This window comes from Arvicola amphibius, chromosome 12, assembly GCF_903992535.2.
Source record: "Arvicola amphibius chromosome 12, mArvAmp1.2, whole genome shotgun sequence".
Lineage (NCBI taxonomy): Eukaryota > Metazoa > Chordata > Mammalia > Rodentia > Cricetidae > Arvicola > Arvicola amphibius.
Genome location: NC_052058.2, coordinates 125,753,197 through 125,771,517, shown reverse-complemented (window position 1 = coordinate 125,771,517; position 18,321 = coordinate 125,753,197). Strand labels below are relative to the sequence as shown.

At 38.7% G+C, this 18,321-nt stretch overlaps 1 protein-coding gene and 1 long non-coding RNA gene across 5 annotated transcripts in view; both read left to right on the top strand.

Moving 5' to 3' along the window:
- Positions 1–8,522: 8,522 nt before the first annotated feature.
- Positions 8,523–10,176, top strand: LOC119802448. The gene is made up of 3 exons (XR_005283436.1): positions 8,523–8,698; positions 8,792–8,981; positions 10,086–10,176. It is a non-coding gene; the product is annotated as an uncharacterized LOC119802448 (long non-coding RNA).
- A 7,047-nt stretch (positions 10,177–17,223) lies between these two features.
- Gas2 (growth arrest specific 2) overlaps positions 17,224–18,321 on the top strand; it is a 107,910-nt gene continuing 106,812 nt past the window's right edge. For 2 of the 4 annotated variants that reach the window (XM_038313810.1, XM_038313814.1), the window contains exon 1: positions 17,224–17,530. In XM_038313810.1, coding sequence (XP_038169738.1) covers positions 17,383–17,530 — 148 coding nt within the window. In that variant the 5' untranslated portion in view covers positions 17,224–17,382. Of the gene's footprint in view, positions 17,531–17,948; positions 18,097–18,321 lie in introns of those variants that run through there. The other 2 variants (XM_038313812.1, XM_038313815.1) reach the window with 2 other exon arrangements.

Sequence of the window (18,321 nt, the reverse complement as noted above, 5' to 3'; positions counted from 1 at the left end):
GTGGGAAATATTTTTCTTGCTAGCTAGCATCAGTGAAGCTGTGAAGGGGTAAGGTGTTTAGGATTTTGCAAGAATATCATGTCTAGTGCGCTATGATTAACATGGACACAATATGCTTTAAATTTTATAATCAAGTTATCTGTTCATTGATACCTTTCCTCAGTTAAGTTCAATTTCCTTACAGTCATTTGTGTGTGTGTGTGTGTGTATATCTTGATATATATATAATATATATATATTATCTTGTATATATATATCTTGATATATATAATATATATATATACATATATATATGTGTATATTATCTTGAACTGTGACTTTTGAAATAAATTTAACCATTCAGCAAGAGCATTGCTTTTCAGTGGGATGACTCAAAGGAGAAAAATACCAGAGCGCAATAACTTAAAGGTAACTACCAGTGGCTTTGTGTGTCTAGGTGTATGCTTTTCAATCTGTTCCATAAAGCATTTCTTCTAATTTTGAGTCATATTTGGAAATATTGAAAGCCATTGTGGTAGAAATATTTTCTCTACGCTGTTCATTGAAGTCATTTTGCATGAGTTATGATTAAACCTTTGGTGCAAATCAACTTTGTCTTTAGATGAAGTGACAGGTGACACAGGCTGACCTCATTTATAAGTCTGGCACACCAGCCGGCGTCTGTTTTAGTGAATGCTGTTTGTATTTTACCAGATGACATGGTTTTCATCATGGAGCAAAACCATCATGTGTAGCGTTATTTTAAAATGAGCTTTTTACTCTGAGTTTCAACTTACAAAATTAGAGAAAATCCATAAAATCTAACCAAAGAGTTTTACGATTCCTATGTTATTGCTGTCTGTGACATTCCTTTACCCAGTGATTATCCATGCTGTGTCAGCTGCGTGCTTCATGGTGGCCATTGTGCTGGGATCAGTGGCACAAAAGAGGCACAGCTACGGCCATAAAATATTTAGTATAACGTTTTTTATTAAAGTTGAGATGCTCGGAATTAGGATTACAGTTTTTTTCCAAAATAGATATACAGACAAACTATAAGAATGTATAGCAAAGGAAAATGTTTACTTACTTAAATCCAGCTTAAGTAGGAAAGCCACACCTCAGGCCACAGGGCACAGACTACGTGAACTACTCAGGACGAGCAGCTTGTTCTGAAGGAGACTTTAGTCTCTTCTAACAGGTTTCAGATGTTTAGTAGAATTGTAAGTAAGAAAAACGTGTTTACACTGCCTGTACATGGCAGTCTCATGTTGTCCAGAATGTGAATCAGATGCATTTTAAACAGAGCAGACTTTGAGTTTTCACATGGAATTTCTCTCATTCATTCTTTCTAGTTTTTTTTTCTTTTCTTTTTTTCTTAAATGTGGTGAAATGTAGCAGGAGTTATTGTTTGGGTTTTCAGAAGCCAGCTCCTCCTATTCCGGACATGATTTGTAATTATTGTTTGTAAAATCCAGTTCCTTTGTCTCACAATATAAAAAACACACATATCTGCATGAGAAATGTAGTTGAGAGACTAGCAAGGGCTGCCAGGCAGGGGGATAAGCATATTTCATCTTTCCGACATGCTTTACTACAACGCCATTAGGTGGCTACTTCAGAAGTGTCTCCATTTATCTCATGGCATCATGGTCCTTGGTAGCCATCACATGATTTCATACTGTGACTGTTCTGCCCACCTGCTCCCATGCCAGCCATTGCTGTCTTAACTTGCATCAGAGTTATTTAGACACATGCATATTTCTTATTCTTTTCTTTTTCTTTTTTTAGGTTGATTCCTTCCCCTACCTGTGTATTTGTGTGTGTGTGTGTGTGTGGTATTTTCCTGCACACCTGGATACAGGTACCAGTGCAGGCCAGATACTCAAGAGCTAGAGTTACAGGCAATAATGAATGGCTCAATGTGGGTGCCAGGAACCAAACTCTGGTCCTCTGTAATGTCATCAAGCCTTCTTAACCACTGAGCCATCCCTCCAGCCCTCAAGGACTATGAAGGTTTCTTGATGACCTTTTGGAATATTTTCCACTTGCTTTACCTCAGGGTCCATGTCTAGTGTTATGTTTACCGCATTTCTTCTAATATCCTCCATCCTCATCCCAGAATAGCTCCATAAGTATTATTTTCATTAGCAAGAGTCGGAGAGAAAAGAAGAAGATAGCGCACAGGTAAGGGGGAAAACAAGGTATTTTACTGATTATTTGAAAGTCCTCTCCTTCCTTCTTTTAAGAAATGAATTGTTCATGTTAGGGATGATGGTAAAAGTTCAGAATACCAGGACTCTTTCCTTAGGCTAGACGTTAACTGTGATGAATAAGGACAAAACTGAAGCTGTGACTTCTGTAGACCTTGCTTAGCTGTTCTCAACGGGGTAAACTCTCAAGGTCATAATTAGATATTTTTAATCTCCCTAAGCGTGACACTTGCTTCCTTCCTCTTCCTGTCAGGTAGGTTATGGTGCCATTATTGGACTCTGATTTCATATAGTAAAGAAAGTTATCTGTGGAAAATTTCCTAGGGCAAGATTCAATACATAAAGAAAAATACTGATTTTGAGAAACACAAAAATCCAATGGAAATTCTTGTATAAACAGTGTAGCATTTTTTTTTTTTTTGTTTCATTCTATTGCTGTGATACAAACATGACCAAAAGCAGCTTAGGGGAAGGAAAGGGTTTATCTGCCTTACAATTCTAGGTTTATAGTCTGTCTTTGAGGGGTCACCAAGGCCAGTAATTCTAGTAACTGTCCCCATGGCATCTACAGACAAGAACAGAAGAAACAAATAAATATATAGGTTCTTGCTTCTTAAACTCAGCTGAATTTCTCGACTTTTACACTGCCAGCTCTACCTGCTTAGGGAATGGTGATGCCCACATTGGCCAACCCAATATTAACAATCAGTACACTAACCCACAGACATCCCACAGGTCAGCCTGATCTAGACATTTCCTCAGCTGACACTCTCTTCTCATGTGGTCCTTGGTTGTTGCAAGCTGATAAAAGTGTTGGTTCTTAACAGCCAGGGAACCTGCATGGGACCATCCTGAACCCTCTACTTATATGTGACACATGTATAGGTTGCTCGGTTTGTGGGACTCCTAACAATGGTAGCAGGGGCTGTCCCTAATGCTTTGGTTGGCTTTTGGGAACCTATTACACATACTGGATTGCCTTGCTCAGCCTGAATATAAGGAGAAGGACTTTTTGTCCTACTGTATGTAACTTGATATGCCATGCTTTGTTGATACCTATGGGAGGCCTGTTTCTGAACAGAAACAGAGGAGGAGTGGATTGAGTGGGGGGAGGGCAGGGGAGGGGCAGAGAGGGAATGTGAAGACAGGAGGGGGGGGAAACTAGTTGGGCTGTAAAATAAATAAATATATAAATAAATAAAAAATAAATAAGTAAGTTATTTCTTTGAGAAAGCCAAAAAGATTGAAAACCCTTATCCAAATCAACTAAAAGGTAGAGAGAGAATATCCAAATTAACAAAGTCAGAATGAAAAGGGGGGTGTAATAACAGACACTGAGGAAATCAAAAGAGTCATAGGTCATATTAAAAAGCTGTACTCCATTAAATTAGAACATCTAAAAGAAATGGACAATTTTCTCGATGATAATTACCATTTACCAAAGGTAAATCAACATTGGTCAAGCAATTTAAATAGACCTATAATACCTAGTAAAATGAAAGCAGCAATTAGAAGTCTCACAGCAGCAACTACAACAGAAAGCAAGTCCAGGGCCAGATGGTTTTAGTGCAGAATTCTACCAGACTTTTAAAGAAGAATTAATGATAATACTTCTCAAATTATTCCCCCAAAAGAAACATTGCCCAGTTAATTTTCTGAGGGCACAGTTACCCTAATACCCCAACACATAAAGGTCCAACAAAGAGAATTACAGAACAATTTTCCTTATGAACATAGATACAAAAATAATAAAATACGTGCAAACCAAACCCAAGAACACATCAAAAAGATCATCCACCATGATCAAGTAGGCTTCATCCCAGAGATGTAGGTAGGGATGTTTACTATACATAAATCACCATGTAATCCACCATATATGCAAACTGAAAGACAGAAACCACATGATCATCTCATTAAATGCAGAAAAACCTTTGACAAAATCTAACACTGCTTGATATAAAAGCCCTGGAGCGATTAGTGATATAAGAGACATACCTCATTATAAAAAAGACAGTTTAAAGCAAGCTCATAACTAACATAACTTAAATAGAGAGAAACTCAGCAATTTTATTAAAAGCAGAAACAGGATGACAATGTTGTCCACTCTTTCCATACTTACTCAGGACAGTACTTGGAGTCTTAGCTAGAGCAGCTAAGACAACTGAAGTATATCAAGTGGAGATAAATGGAAAGAAAGATGTCAAAGAATCTTTAGTTGTAGATGACATGATAGTATACTTAAGTGACCCTAAAAATTCCGCCAGGAAACTCTTGCAGCTGAAAAACACTTTCAGCGAAGTAGCTGTATACGAAGTTAGCTCACAAAAATCAGTGGCCTTTCCATATGCAAATGACAAGTGGACTGAGAAAGAAATCAGGGATACAACACCCTTCACAATAGCCACAAATAGTTTCAAATATCTGGGGTAACGTTAACAAAGCAAGTAAAAAAGACTTGTATGATAAAAACTTTTAAGATATTGAATAAGGAAATCGGAGAGGATATCAGAAGACAGAAAGATCTCCCATGCTCATGGATTGGTAGGATTATCATAGTAAAAAATGGCTATCCTACCAAGGCAGTCTACAAAGTCAGTGAAATTCATCAAAATCCTAATACACTCTTCACAGATCTTGAAAGGACAATTTTCAGCTTCATATGAAAACACAGAACACCCAGGATAGCTAAACAATCTAGAATAATAAAAGAACTTTAGGTATCACCATTCATAAGCTGTAGTAAACTCAGCGTGGCATTAACATAAAAACAGACACACTGACCACTGGAATTGTATTGAAGATCCAAACGTAAATCCACACACCTATGGACACCTGATTTTTTTTTTTTTATGAAGAAGCCAGCAATAATCATAGGAAAAAAGGATAACATCTTCAAGAAGTGGTGCTACCAAACTGGGTATCATCAGTAGAAGAATCTAAATATATCTGTACTTATCACCCTAAGAAGAATTCAACTCTAAATGGACCAAAGACCTCAACATAAATCCAGATTCACTGAATCTGATAGAAGAGAAAATGGAGAATAACTTTGAACTCATTGGCTCAGGAAAAGACTCTGAACAGAACACTGTTAGCACAGCTACTAAAATCAACAATTAACAAATGGGACCTCATGAAACTGAAAAGCTTCTATAAGGCAAAGGACACTTTCATTTAAACAAAGCAACAGCCTATAGAATAGGAAAAGAATTTTTTACCAACATATCTAATAGAGAGCTATTATATCAAAATATATATTCAAGATATATAAACTTAAAATATCAAAAATATAAACTCAAAAACTAGATTTCAAGATGACAAATAACCAATTAAAATAGCCCACAGATATAAATAGAGAATTTTCAAAAGAGAAAAAAATAATTAAAGAAATATTCAGTATCCTTATTCATCAGGGAAATGCAAATCAAGACTTTTGAGATTTCATCTTACACCCATCAGAATGGCTAAGATCCATAAAACAAATGACAGATCATGCTGGCGAGGATGTGGAGCACTCATTCATTGCCTATGGCAGTGCCAGCTTCTGCAGCCACTATGGAAATCAGCATGGCAGTTCTGTAGGAAGGAATCTATCTACCTCAAGACCCAGCTATACCACTCTTGGGCACATATACTCAAAGGACGCTTTGTCCTACCACAGAGACACTTGCTCAACCATGTGCATTGTTGCTCTTTTCATGATAACCAGAAATTGGAAACAATCTAGATTTCTGTCAACAGAAGAATGGATAAAGAAAATGTGATAAACTTACAAAATGGAATATTACTCAGCCATTCAAAAATGAGATCCTGAAATTGACATGAAAATGGATGGAACTAGAAAAAGTCATTCTGAGGAAGGTGATTCAGAGCAAGAAAGACAAGTATGGTATATATTCACTTATATGTGGATATTAACTGTTAAGGATATGATAGCCAAACTATATAACCAAGTCTGTGGAACCACAGAGGTTAGGTATACAGTAAGGGACTTGGGCAAGGGGCTGATAGATCTCATTAGGAAAGGGAAATAAAGTAGTTATTGATAGATGGAGGTGGGAGACTGTGAGGGAGAGGTGGAGGGAAGATAACAAGGGAGGGAATATGGGAAGAGACAGAATTAAGGACCATGGGGGGGGGGTAATGTGGAAACCTAATGCAGTAGAGCTTCCTAAAGTATATACATATACAATGATTATCTAAATGAAATCCCCAAATAATGGGAGAAACAGCCCCAACTTGTCATCACTTTTCACCAGACGAAGATTCCAGTACTGGAACTGGTTGTTACATCTAACTGAGCTGTTGGTCAAAAGGGTCTATTGCCAAGACTATAGGTTGTTCTCCACAATTCGATGGCAAGGCTCTATTGCTCAAGACATGCCTACTCCTTGAACATGGAGAAGTTGAACTGGTGTCATGTCAGCTCCCCCCCCACACACACATTTATTTTAACATGCTTCTCTTCTTACCATTGCATCTGTATTATGACTTCCAGTTTAGTATTTTATAGAATTCCTGAGTGCAAATGAGTGGGTTTCTAATTCCTGCACCGCCTTCTTGGGCTCTTCTGTTTGTTTCTTTTTTCCTTATTACGATGTGTTAGTTTTTATTTTATTATTATCCCCTAGAAGCCTATTTGTTTTGTAATGAGAGACAGAAAGAGGGTGGATCTGGATGGGAGGGGAAATAGGGAGGAACTGGGAGGAGTAGACACAGGGAAAACGGTAATGAAGATATGTGAGAAGGAAAAAAAATCTGTTTTCAATAAAAGGAAGAACAACAACAGCAGGTAACCACCACAGTGCCTCTTCAGAAACCCGGCACTGTATTGCTCTCACCACCAAGAGTATTTACCACAGCCATGAGGCTTTGAGGAAGCAAATGCAAGTTCCCTGGTCCTTCTGACATTTTCCTCCTGGTTCTGCGCTGAAGGGCAGAGACTGACATGATTCCTGATTTAAAACTTAAAATATCTGGAAGGGATGGGATCTGGGAAGCATAGAGTATGTGTGATTAAATTAATTCAGTGCCCTTGAAGATCTTATTTTCTCATACACGTTTAGAATTATCCCTGGATCAGCAAAAATATCTCAGAACTTGCTATTTTTTAACTGAAGTAATGAATAATGAGACAAGATTGTTTTATCTAAAGTAAAAATATTTGAATGTCCAGGGTGGTAAACTTTTGAACTCTTTTGTTAACTGTTGAAAACATGTGCATTAACATTTATTGGATGATGATGTTTTGGTCATAAAAATTATCATCAAGGATATAGGCTTTTTATGTAAAGGATCAGAAATTTGAAATGCCTTGTGGGGGTTTTATGAAAACTCAAACTGGGTCAAACTGAGAAATGGTATATCACTCATGTTTGTGCACTCCAGTTGACCAAGTTTCGTCTACTCGGTTTTTGTTTTGTTTTTATGTATGTCATTTTTAGATGCTGTCTGTTCTCAACGTGAGGAACCATCCTGTGTTCTTCTGGGGTGCTAGGGAGGGCTGTGCAGCCAACTGTTGCAGTAGCAAATCTAACTGAAATGAAAACCTCCACCATCCTAAGCCTTTCTGTTGCTGTCTTTTCTTTTTTTCCTATTTGTGTTGCCACTGCAAGCCAATAGCTGGTGCCATTTTCAGCTATTAGAACTGTTAGAACAAGTTACCTTTCCAGATGGAAGCAATAGTAGGTGTCGGCCAGAGTTGTCTGCATTATTTTGCTGTTGTACATTGACGGGTAGTTGGTTGTGTTGTTTTCTGGGAAGGCATGTGAGCGTGCTGCACTCTATTTTAACCTGGTACCTGGGGACCAGAGAACTAGTGAGCTGCAGTCATGTACTCTGGATGGAGAAGTACATGACCGAATTGATGGAGAACACAAGGTGATTCCTTGCAGCAGACACTGTGGGAAGTGGAAACCCGATGCTGAGCTAGAGGCCACTGCCTTTCAGAGGTGATTGAGACAGCCCAACATCTGTCTACTTCATACAAAGCTTTTCATCTCAAAGTTCATGTCCTAATACACGACAGTTGAGTTAAATTGTCTGTGATATTCAACACAACACTGAACTATGTATGCCTGAGAGAAGGAAGGACAGACTCACATTTCCTTTCTAAAGTGGAAACAGCCCTGGGTGCAGACCATTCTAAAATCTGATATTTAAACGGAATTGTAAGACATCAAATTCTTTTATTTGGAATGAACACTGGCCCGAGTTACTAGAAAGCTCATACCACTGAGTGTGCACACTCACAGGCCAGAAAAGAAAAACTTTCCAACACCCAATTTTAACATTGTGCTAAAGTCATTTACTGTTAAAACCCTGAAGTTAAATATGATCCCTTCCCCTCTCCCCACCCCTTCTCTCTTAGGTTAGTGTTTGGGGGACAGGCAAGGGGCTGGGGATTGGCCCCAACTTGGAATTGCTGCCAAGGGCTCGTAATACAATCTCTCCCATTTGAAGGGTAAATCAGTGTCAACTGCGTTTGCTGTCCAGCAGAAAAAAAAGTAAGCATTTTACTTCCGTTCGGTCCTTGTGGACTGATGAAATGTAGGAAATCTGTTTCTGGCGAGTGGGATTAAAATCATTTTCCCAAACAGCACCAAGAGGAGCCATCACAGAAGTATGAAGAGGGGCGGCGCGGACACAGCTGCCGCCAAGGTGCTGCTGTGCTGCGGGGAGCCCAGGCCACAGGACCTGTGTCTGGAGAAGTCACAGGGGCGCAGCCGGGAGCGCCTGCGCTGCTGAGCTGCTGCTGCTGAGCTGCGGGGAGCAGTGGGCTCGGGCTTGGTGAGCACGCAGGGGTGGGGGGGCAACCAGGAGGGGCCCCAGCTGAGCTACTGCAGGAGGGCGCGGGGGAGGGGCCTGGAAGCAGCCCGAGGGTGAGTGCTGCACTTTGCCGCTCATTGCAGTGGTGGTGGTGGTGGGGGGGGAGAGGATCTCCTGATGCCCTGGAAACAGCTTCCATCCCTCTATCGCTATTGTTGAGCAGCGCCAGAAGCCCTCTGGGACAGCTCAGCCAACCAGGGGCGGAAGTGAGAAAGTCTCAGCGCGAGGACATAAATGTACACATGCGTGATGCTCAAGCAAGCCCTGCTCTGTGGTTATGGGGGGCGAAGGGACTTGGGTTGCTTGTCTGTCTTACTCACACTTGCAGAGGGTTTGAGGTTTGATTTAATGGGAGCGAGGAAGAAGAGGTTGTGATGTAATTTGGGGTGACTTTGTGAACGAGTTGGGTAGAATTGAACCTTCTTAGAGTGTGAACAAATGCTAATTTATCCATACATTTGTATTTCGATGTGATATTTTAGCCCAGCCCGAGATGACTGAAATCTGAGCCAAGGTCTCTTTGGAGGTGTTAATTAGCCCTGACAAAATTAAGTTTTATCAACTCTGTAACTGATTGACTTGGCCCAGACATTTTGAGTTCCTAATGTGGGAGCAAGCTCAGTTCCTAGCATTCTGTTTTCTGTATTCCAATACAAATGAAGGTGGTGTCGATTTTTCTTCCAGTTTACTATTTTTAATCATAGTCTTTGTTTGTTCTATCTTCTTTATCTTTAACTTGTTTTATAAATTAACTTTCCACCTACTATCCCAAACTTTTCCAACAAAGCTTGACGAGTTGTGCACACGAGATTTTATGCAGAGGAAATAAGACCTACGTGTTCAGAGGGACACCCATCTGGCCTTTCGGTGTTAAATAAAGGCTCAGACAAGTTGGGAGTATCCGCCAGGCACAGGAAGTCCTCCTTCCCTTTCCACCTGTCCCAAGAGACTCTGAGAGGCAGGGCTGAGAACAAACCCTGTGCTCATTGCTGCTTCCCCCTACCTCTTAGTCTTTGCTCATAACTACAGCTCACATCTGATTTGCCTGGCTTGTCTTTGGCATAGATCAATGAGCCCTTCTTCAAGGAATGCCCTGCTCTAGCTGTGGAGAGTGTGGTGGTGGTCCTTTCCAATATGGGTGCTCAGGTTCTGACTGCTTAAGAGAAGGTAAGAGCCAGAGGAGCTAAGACTGGGGTGCTGTGCCTTTACCATGCCCAGTGGAGCCTGTGCTGAGAGCTGTCTGAGAAGTTTCTGACCAGGAAAGGTAGTTTGGGTTTTGACCCTGTGCTGCTGAGCTTTAGGTGTACCTCTTCCCTTATTTTATCGATAAGTATCCAACTCTGTGCTGTGAACTGTGGTTTGCTGGGACATAAATTCATTCGGCGGAAGGCGGAATTCACGAGAGCCGAAGGACTTGTGATGCCCACTGAGTTTTCTAGCATCCTGGTGTCAAGCCTTAGTTAAACTTAGAGCTTGAAGGTGTGGTAAAACTTCAGGACTTAATTTAACCTGCAGCCAGATGCCATTTAGAACTTCGAGACTGGAGGTCAGCTGTGCAGGTTCGGGGAGCTCTGAAGATTTAAGCTGGTTAAAATAACTGGTGTGTTTCTAATAACATATTTCCAGGATTTTTTTAATTTCTGCAGAAATTATAGCATTACTTTTGTGGTTTCTTCCACTTTCTTGAATTGTTACTGAAGTTTTCCTCTCAGTGTGGTTAGACTAGAGGAAAGAAAAAGCGAGAAAGTAGAAATAGCTCCTGTAAAGGTGGGTGAAGGTACGTGGAAACTCCCTGTATTGAAATTTTCAAGGGCCATTCGACTTGAGATTTTTTACTGTTTTCTCTTTACATGAAGAATTTATCTATCTCTATTCTATCTATCCATCTTGCACATATATAATATATAACACATATATTGCACATATATATTGCATATATATATATCTGAATAGAATGCTGAATTCTGGTATTTTATTTCTGCATTTGAGTTAAAATATAATTTTTGTGTTATGAACAAAACATAAATCTTTTGAATTAAGGCTTACCAAATCAATTTACATAGACTTTTGATATGAGCCATTACAATTTCCAATTAGTGACTTTAGATAGTTTTCTACTCAAATCGTGTCTCAATTCAATCTGGCAGAATTCTAAAAGTCTGCGCTTCACTGTTTGGGAGAATGGTTTAGTAGGATTTTGAGAATGATGACTTAACAAAAAAATCTCAAGTGGCAGAAATACTTTGTCTTAAGAAAGAGGTGTGTGTGTGTGTGTGTGTGTGTGTGTGTGTGTGTGTGTGTTTAATCATTTTATCCAAGATAAGTCACCGGGGGGCTGTCAATAAGAAAGAGATGCCCAAAGAGTTAAAAACATAGTCTATGTACAAGGAGGTACAGAGATTTAATGACTGTGTGAATATCCCATTACCTTAGGCAAAATATCTTCTAGGATCCCAGTCTCTTAGGAATATATGAGAATTCTCCTATGCAGATTTTTCAAGGGCCTTTTGAGTCTAGTCTCCAGTTACTTAATTAAAGTTGTTACTTTGCTTAATATTTGCTGAATTTATATTAGATTTAGTCACTTGACAGAGGTTATAGTGTTATTACAAGATCTGAAACTGCGTTTATGATTAAATTGTGGACTTTATTTTCTGATTAGCACTTTTAATGAGGTTTCACATTCATAACTTGGAATAGGAGTGCAGACATGTGATCCCAGCACTTGGGAGGTTGATTCAGGAGTACTTAAATTTTAGGCCAAACTGGTGGACTACGTAATGAGTTGGTGTAGACTGGACTACATGGTCAAACCAAATTAAACCACCAACCAATTGCATAACACTAGTATTCTAATGAGAGACAGAAAAGGAGTGGATCTGAACCAGAGGGGAGGTGGGGAGGAACTGGGAGGAGTAGAAGGAAGGGAATTCATAATCAGATTTTAGTACATGAGGAAAAAATTGTTTTTAATAGAAGGGAAAAACAGTAACAGCAAACATTTTGCATTCTGAACATTGGTTGAGGACCCACATTTTGCAGAGATATTACTGATTGGTCAAAATAAGTCACATGACAATAAAGTTTTCAGGAAATGGTACAAACCATCTTTGGACTTTCATTCTTTGAGTCCATTTCAAAAATGACATTTTGTCCTGCTAGATTTTGGAAGAGTTTTTGGATTGATGCATTCATTTTGTTTTCATTTTAAAAGAAATTCTTAATGTCCTATAATCTTTGTTTCTACCTTGGAACCTTGGAACCTTTAACACATAAAATTTAATGGTTAAAAGTGAGGTCAACATTGTAGAAGTGAGTCAAGGTTGCTTTTAAAGGCAGGACTCTTGATTGAACATTCATGGGGCCTCACTACTTTTAGTGGCTTTTTGTAAAGGAGATGCGAAGGGTAGAGGGAGAGAGAGACAGAAAGGAGATTTGGGTAATATCTTTAGCCATCTATTTGTGAGCACTGAATCTTGTCATATTAATAGCTTATGATCCTTAACTATATCAAAATGCAATATCCTTTATTATCATTTTTAACCCTCTATACTCATTTTACTGCTTCATATTTGGCATATAAGCTTGGGTGCAACTTCCTCAACATGAGGAGAATTTTGGATCTTTAATGACAAGTTGAAATTTCCAACTCTTCTGTCTTTTCATAATAATGATTGAGAATTATATGGGAAAATTGTATTTTGTTACAGAAGATCTTTCCAAAATAAGTCATTGTGATGGTGATGATTTAGATTGCATATAAAATGCATTGAACTTAAAATATTTGCCAAGTAATGTCATAAATGTTGAATCTTCCCAGTTATCTTTGAAATGGTCTTGTCCACAGTACACAGTGAACAACTCAGATAAAAAGAGAAAATTCCATGGTATGTACAGTTTCTAAATGGTTAGGCTATGGAGCCATTATTTTACCTTAGAATGTTGGATTTCATCTTTTTCATTCTATTCATTAATTAGTCTTCCTAATGTGGAATCTTACAGAAGACAACAGTAGTAAAATCTTTTTTTTGCTTTTTTTCTTTCTTTATAATTTATATTCCATATAATACTGAAGTATGTTTTTTCTGTCATGCCAGACTTCTAGAGATGGGAGAAAGCATTTTGGCCACAATCAAAGCAAGCCCCTCGGTGGCATGGACAGCTGCATTCTGGAGCAATAGGCCAGACAGTCTTTAGAAGTGATGCTTTACTTTCAGGCTCGTGACCTTCTTCTTCTTCCCTTGGGTTGTCCAAGCCTCATCACATCCACAATCGCTATGCCAGAGTCACCTTTACTATGGAAAGAAAGGGAAAATACACAATCTTTGAAGGATTTTGCATATGTTTTGACCTTTAAGATTTATTTTTATACATTCCAAGTCTTTACAGTTCAGTTACTTATAGAAATCTTGTAGAAGTTCCAGTTTAGTGAATTTGTTCACATGTATCACATATTTGAGGTCTCAGTCTTTCCAACTGATTATTTTTAATACTTAAGAGTAGTTGTATGACCATTTAGAATATTTGGATTACATAAATTTTGTCAAGAATATCTTTCAGTGTTAAGCTATGAAAACTTTTTCTCCTTATCCTGACTTTTCTGTTCAGTAGTCTGCGAAACTTTAAATGCATCCCAAAGAACAGGAATGATTTTTTTCCCTAGTTTTTCTTTAGGATATAATGCAGTTCATCTAGGTACACTCAATATTTATTATAAATTATAAAAGGATAAAATTCCTAAGTTATCTTTTTATTTAACTGTTATGAACTTTAAATTTTTAAAAGTTGAACTAAATTAGATTTACTAAGTGATTCATATCTTTATTTTTAATTTTTATCATTTATTGGTTATATAGCTAATATGTTTAATATACTTTGATCATCTCAATCATCCTATTATCATCTCCTTTATCTCCCTTCCATTTGTCCTCTTCTACCTCCAAGTCCCCCTTCTACTGTCATTGACTCTAGTCTTTCCTTTTCCTTCCCTCCTTCCTTTTCCTTCCCTTCTTCCTTTCTTCCCTCCCTCCCTTCCCCTTATGTGCTTTCTTGCTTGTTTCCTTGCTTTCTTGCATTCATTCATTTCTTCCTTGTAGCTCAGTCATTTCAGTGAGAGTCTACTTCACCATGCAGTGAATTTCTCAGATTCCATATTTTCCTCCTTCTAGCTGGATCCGTTTCTTCTTCCTATCTGATTCCAACAAATTGTTCTTTGTTCTGTGCTGTCTCCCCTCCACCCCAAGACAAAGTCTCTCTGTGTAGCCCCCTGATTGTCCTGGAACTCATTCTTTAGACCAGGCTGGTGTCAAACTCACAGACATCCACCTGCCTCTGCCTCCTGAGTGCTGGAGTTAAAGGTGTGTGCCACCATCTCCTGGCTCAATTTCAGTCAATTCTGAGGCCTGAATATAGAGACTTTAAGGAAACCCACTGAGTTGTGCTCAATATAGGGATGGTTTTAAGTATGAATAATGGAACAAGAGAAATTAAGTTGCCCATCTTTCTTCCTTTTAGAGAGGACTTAGACAAGTCCTGTTAAAATATCTTTGTGTCTCTCTGTGTTTATCATAATTTAGTCTTTTAACTTTTATGTATTTGAGTTACCCTTAAGCCTTCTTTCTCTCACATTGGCCTCTGGAAAAAAAAATCTGACCCCATTTTAAATGACCATCTCTACTAAAATTGTGGTTATGTACAAAATATCAAAATAAAACTAGCTTAGTTATCTTTACTTTTTTTTAGTGATTCATCAATTCATATTAGGAGATAGTTCAGATTACATTTCTGGTGAAACGCAAGAGCGATTGAATGGGAAATAAAGGTGTAACTGTCAAGGAAAATAACAACTTCACTGTTGAGAACTGCTGAGGGGAAGGATTGTGTCCCTCTGACTCACTGGAACTGTTACATGCCATTAGGCTCACTGTAAGTGATCCCCTGATGGATTCTGCGCTGGACAATGAGCTTCAGAACCTGAGGCGTCTTCTTGCCTTTGTAGAGCGACACAGGGCTCTGAAGCTTCAGTGGGAGTCACAGGGCACACAATAGGGTGGAGGTAGAGTTACTGTGAGACCGTATCTCACTTTCAGGGAAGTGGTGGGAGAGATTGTGTCTTGAGAAGGAGGCATTTTGGAGGTAACCCTTTTAAGATTTCAATTAGTTATTTAAGTGTATGACTCTTTTACTTAGATATATGATTGATTACATGCATGTTGACAGGCTAGCCATCCTGTAAGATCCTGATTAGCTACAGACAGAGGTATTGTTTTGATTATAATGATCATAGTTTTAAAAGAATTGGGATTGAAAATATTTCAGGTGGTTTTGATGTTAAATTACAGAAGTTTAGAGAAACTCTGATGGTAGTATTAATCGGGAGAGAGTAAACAACAGCAAAATTCCAACTCTAACTTTAACAAACTTGGAGCCTATGACAAGGTGTAGTAAACACAGATCATCTTCCTAATGCTTCATTTCAGATACCTAGAGAATGGCAAAAGAGTAAGTGCAATTGTATCTTTCAGTTGTGTATGTATTATATACTTTATGTATTTACTACCTCTCCCAACAAAATTGTGTTTTCTACGATTTTGGAGATAACCATTTTGAATTAAATAAATATAACTAGATTATTTATTCAAATGTAAACTTTTAAAAGAAATAAATTTAAATAAATTAGAGTTTGAGAATAACTACAAAGGGCCATTGAGCAAAGTTTGAAAGAGTAAAACCACAAAGGTAGCATGTAACTTGGTCACTTTGAAATTCTCAGATGAAATATCTAGGATGTCATGTGCATCTAACAGCTTGCCTCTTGCAAATACTCTTGTATTTATTATCATTTGGTTATATATACTTTTTTATTATACTGATGTAGCTAGAGTAGGTCAGGGTAAAGAAGACTCTAAAGGAAATGATTTAGCTATTGTAAATGAAAGTGGAATAATTATATTTCAGATAAAAGATAGTTTCAATTTATTTATTTTACTTAAGTAGAACCAGGTCTTACAAATAGTTCATATAGGGCAGAGTTGTAGCTCACTAAGAGAGTGCTTGCCTACCATGTAAGAGGCCCTGAGATTGTTTCCCAGCATTCCTTATACAAGTATGGTGGGCAGAGCTTTAATCCCAGAACTCAGGAGGAGGGACAGGAGAATCAGAAGATCAAGGTCACCCTCAGTTATATAGATAGCATTTTGAGGCTACCTTGAGTTACTTGTGACCGTATTACCCCAAAAATAGCTCACACAAAGATGATATACTTAATGCCAACTTAAATGTTTAAACACTTAAATATATTTGCATAGTTTAAAGTATTTATTTATTTAATTCCCTTTTCTATGAGTCAAATAAAGGTTTTATACTATGCACACAGTGAAGTGATCGTGTTATTAAATAATCTTATTTTAGTTATTTGTTTTTATTGCAATGTGCATTATTACAGGATTTCTAACATGCTAAGCAAATTCTCTGTCATTTTTACTTTAGATGTAAAACATTGGAGTATTTCTACTCTAAAATGATTACAAACAAAGCTCAGTTTGCAGAACAAAAATCAGGAAGATTCAGAGCCAGGAGAAAATCATGCTAGAGGGCAAAGGCCACCAGAGGCAGTTGTTATTAGACACTGTCTTCCACTAGTGTGTTCTGTCCGACTGTCTTCATGGAAAGAGTTCTTGGGGTTTTAAGATAAAAATTTTAGCCCAACTCTACTGTGATGCCATGGAGTTAGATTGCTTGTGCTATGGATCCCCTCTGATTTTGGTCATTCAGAATTATACTGGAGAGTCTTTTAAGACCCCTCGTCTCCTACCCAACACTTAGTTCTCTAAATCACGAGTCCTTGGGTGAGTTTGCTACCACCCACAAACTGCATCATGCTTGCTTAATTTTTAGGCATCCCTCTTGCCAACAGTTCCCAAGTGTTTTCTATGGATTGTGTGAATCAAGTGAGTGCTCATGTTCAGCACTCAAATTCTGTAGAAATCTTTGCTTGAAAAAAAAGATCAGACACTAAAACCTCAATGTAACCACATCTTACTGTGTTTGCATAAATGGGATTTCTTGTTCCTGAAGCTAGCTCTTTCCAAATACATTGTTTTTCATGAGCTAAGCATTTATCGTTTGACTTTCTCCTTGACCTTTGATTGTTGCTGTTACCAAGTAGCTGGCTAAAAGTGAGATAGCCAGACAAATAAAACACATAATGTCTCTGGGTTTAATAATTAATAACCTGATCTAACCTCACGGAATCCCATGGATGGGCCTTATTACAATGTCATAGTGGTGGAATTTTAGAAATTTTACCTGTATGAAAAGCACTTGCGCTTTTGTCTCCACAGCAGGTGTCAGGAGTGGATAAATGATGTGCACTGCCCTGAGCCCTAAGGTTCGCAGCGGACCTGGCCTGTCTGATATGCATCAGTACAGCCAGTGGCTGGCCAGCAGACATGAAGCTAATTTGCTGCCGATGAAAGAAGACTTGGCCTTGTGGTTGACCAATCTATTAGGTAAGGTTATAAGATATCACTTGGTGAGCAAAGATAACAGAGTCTTGTGTGTTTTACCTCCTCTCATAGTGTCCTTCTCCCCAGCATGTGACAACCCCTGGGAAAGAAAGGCCTTCTTTATTGGGAATTTTCATCTGGGAAACCTGAAGCCTGTGGAAATTTAAATGAATTTCCCAGTGCCTCTCGCATTAGCTGTGTTTCATATTCCAGCATCCTGCACTGGAATGTGGAAATCTGCGGTCAGGTTGCTTATACTGTTTCTGTTCTGGTTGGATTTAGTTTTGACTCGTCGCTTTGCAGCTGACCGCTTTGACCCGTGCTTTGGTTCAGACCGCAGGCTCTGAGATCTGCCTCTGAACCTGTCTCCGTTGCCCTACTTTTACAGCGCACCTTCCCAAACTGCTGAGTACCTGAACTCGGGGAGAACGCCTACGCTTTGTCCAAATGAACTGACTGGAGTAATTTAGCTTTGAACTAAATTCTGTTTTCATTTTACTGTGCCTTTTTGAGAAAGCATTGTTGGAGAGGAAAGTGATACTGCCTGCTAAAGGTGCCGCCTTTGTGTGGTGAGTTCTGAGCATGAAAGTGCAACCACAGAGGGCATAGATTTGTCATATTTAGCCACAGCATCACCAGTAACAGATCTCCCCAGAGAAGAGCGAGTCAGAACTTTCGGCCCTGACCGAGTTCTTAGGATATAAGATTTGAGTGTTGGCTAAGCAGAGCTTGTGTGGTGCTGTGTGCTTGGCAGAGTGGAGCCACCTACTCTGTTTATCACTGAAGCAATCCTA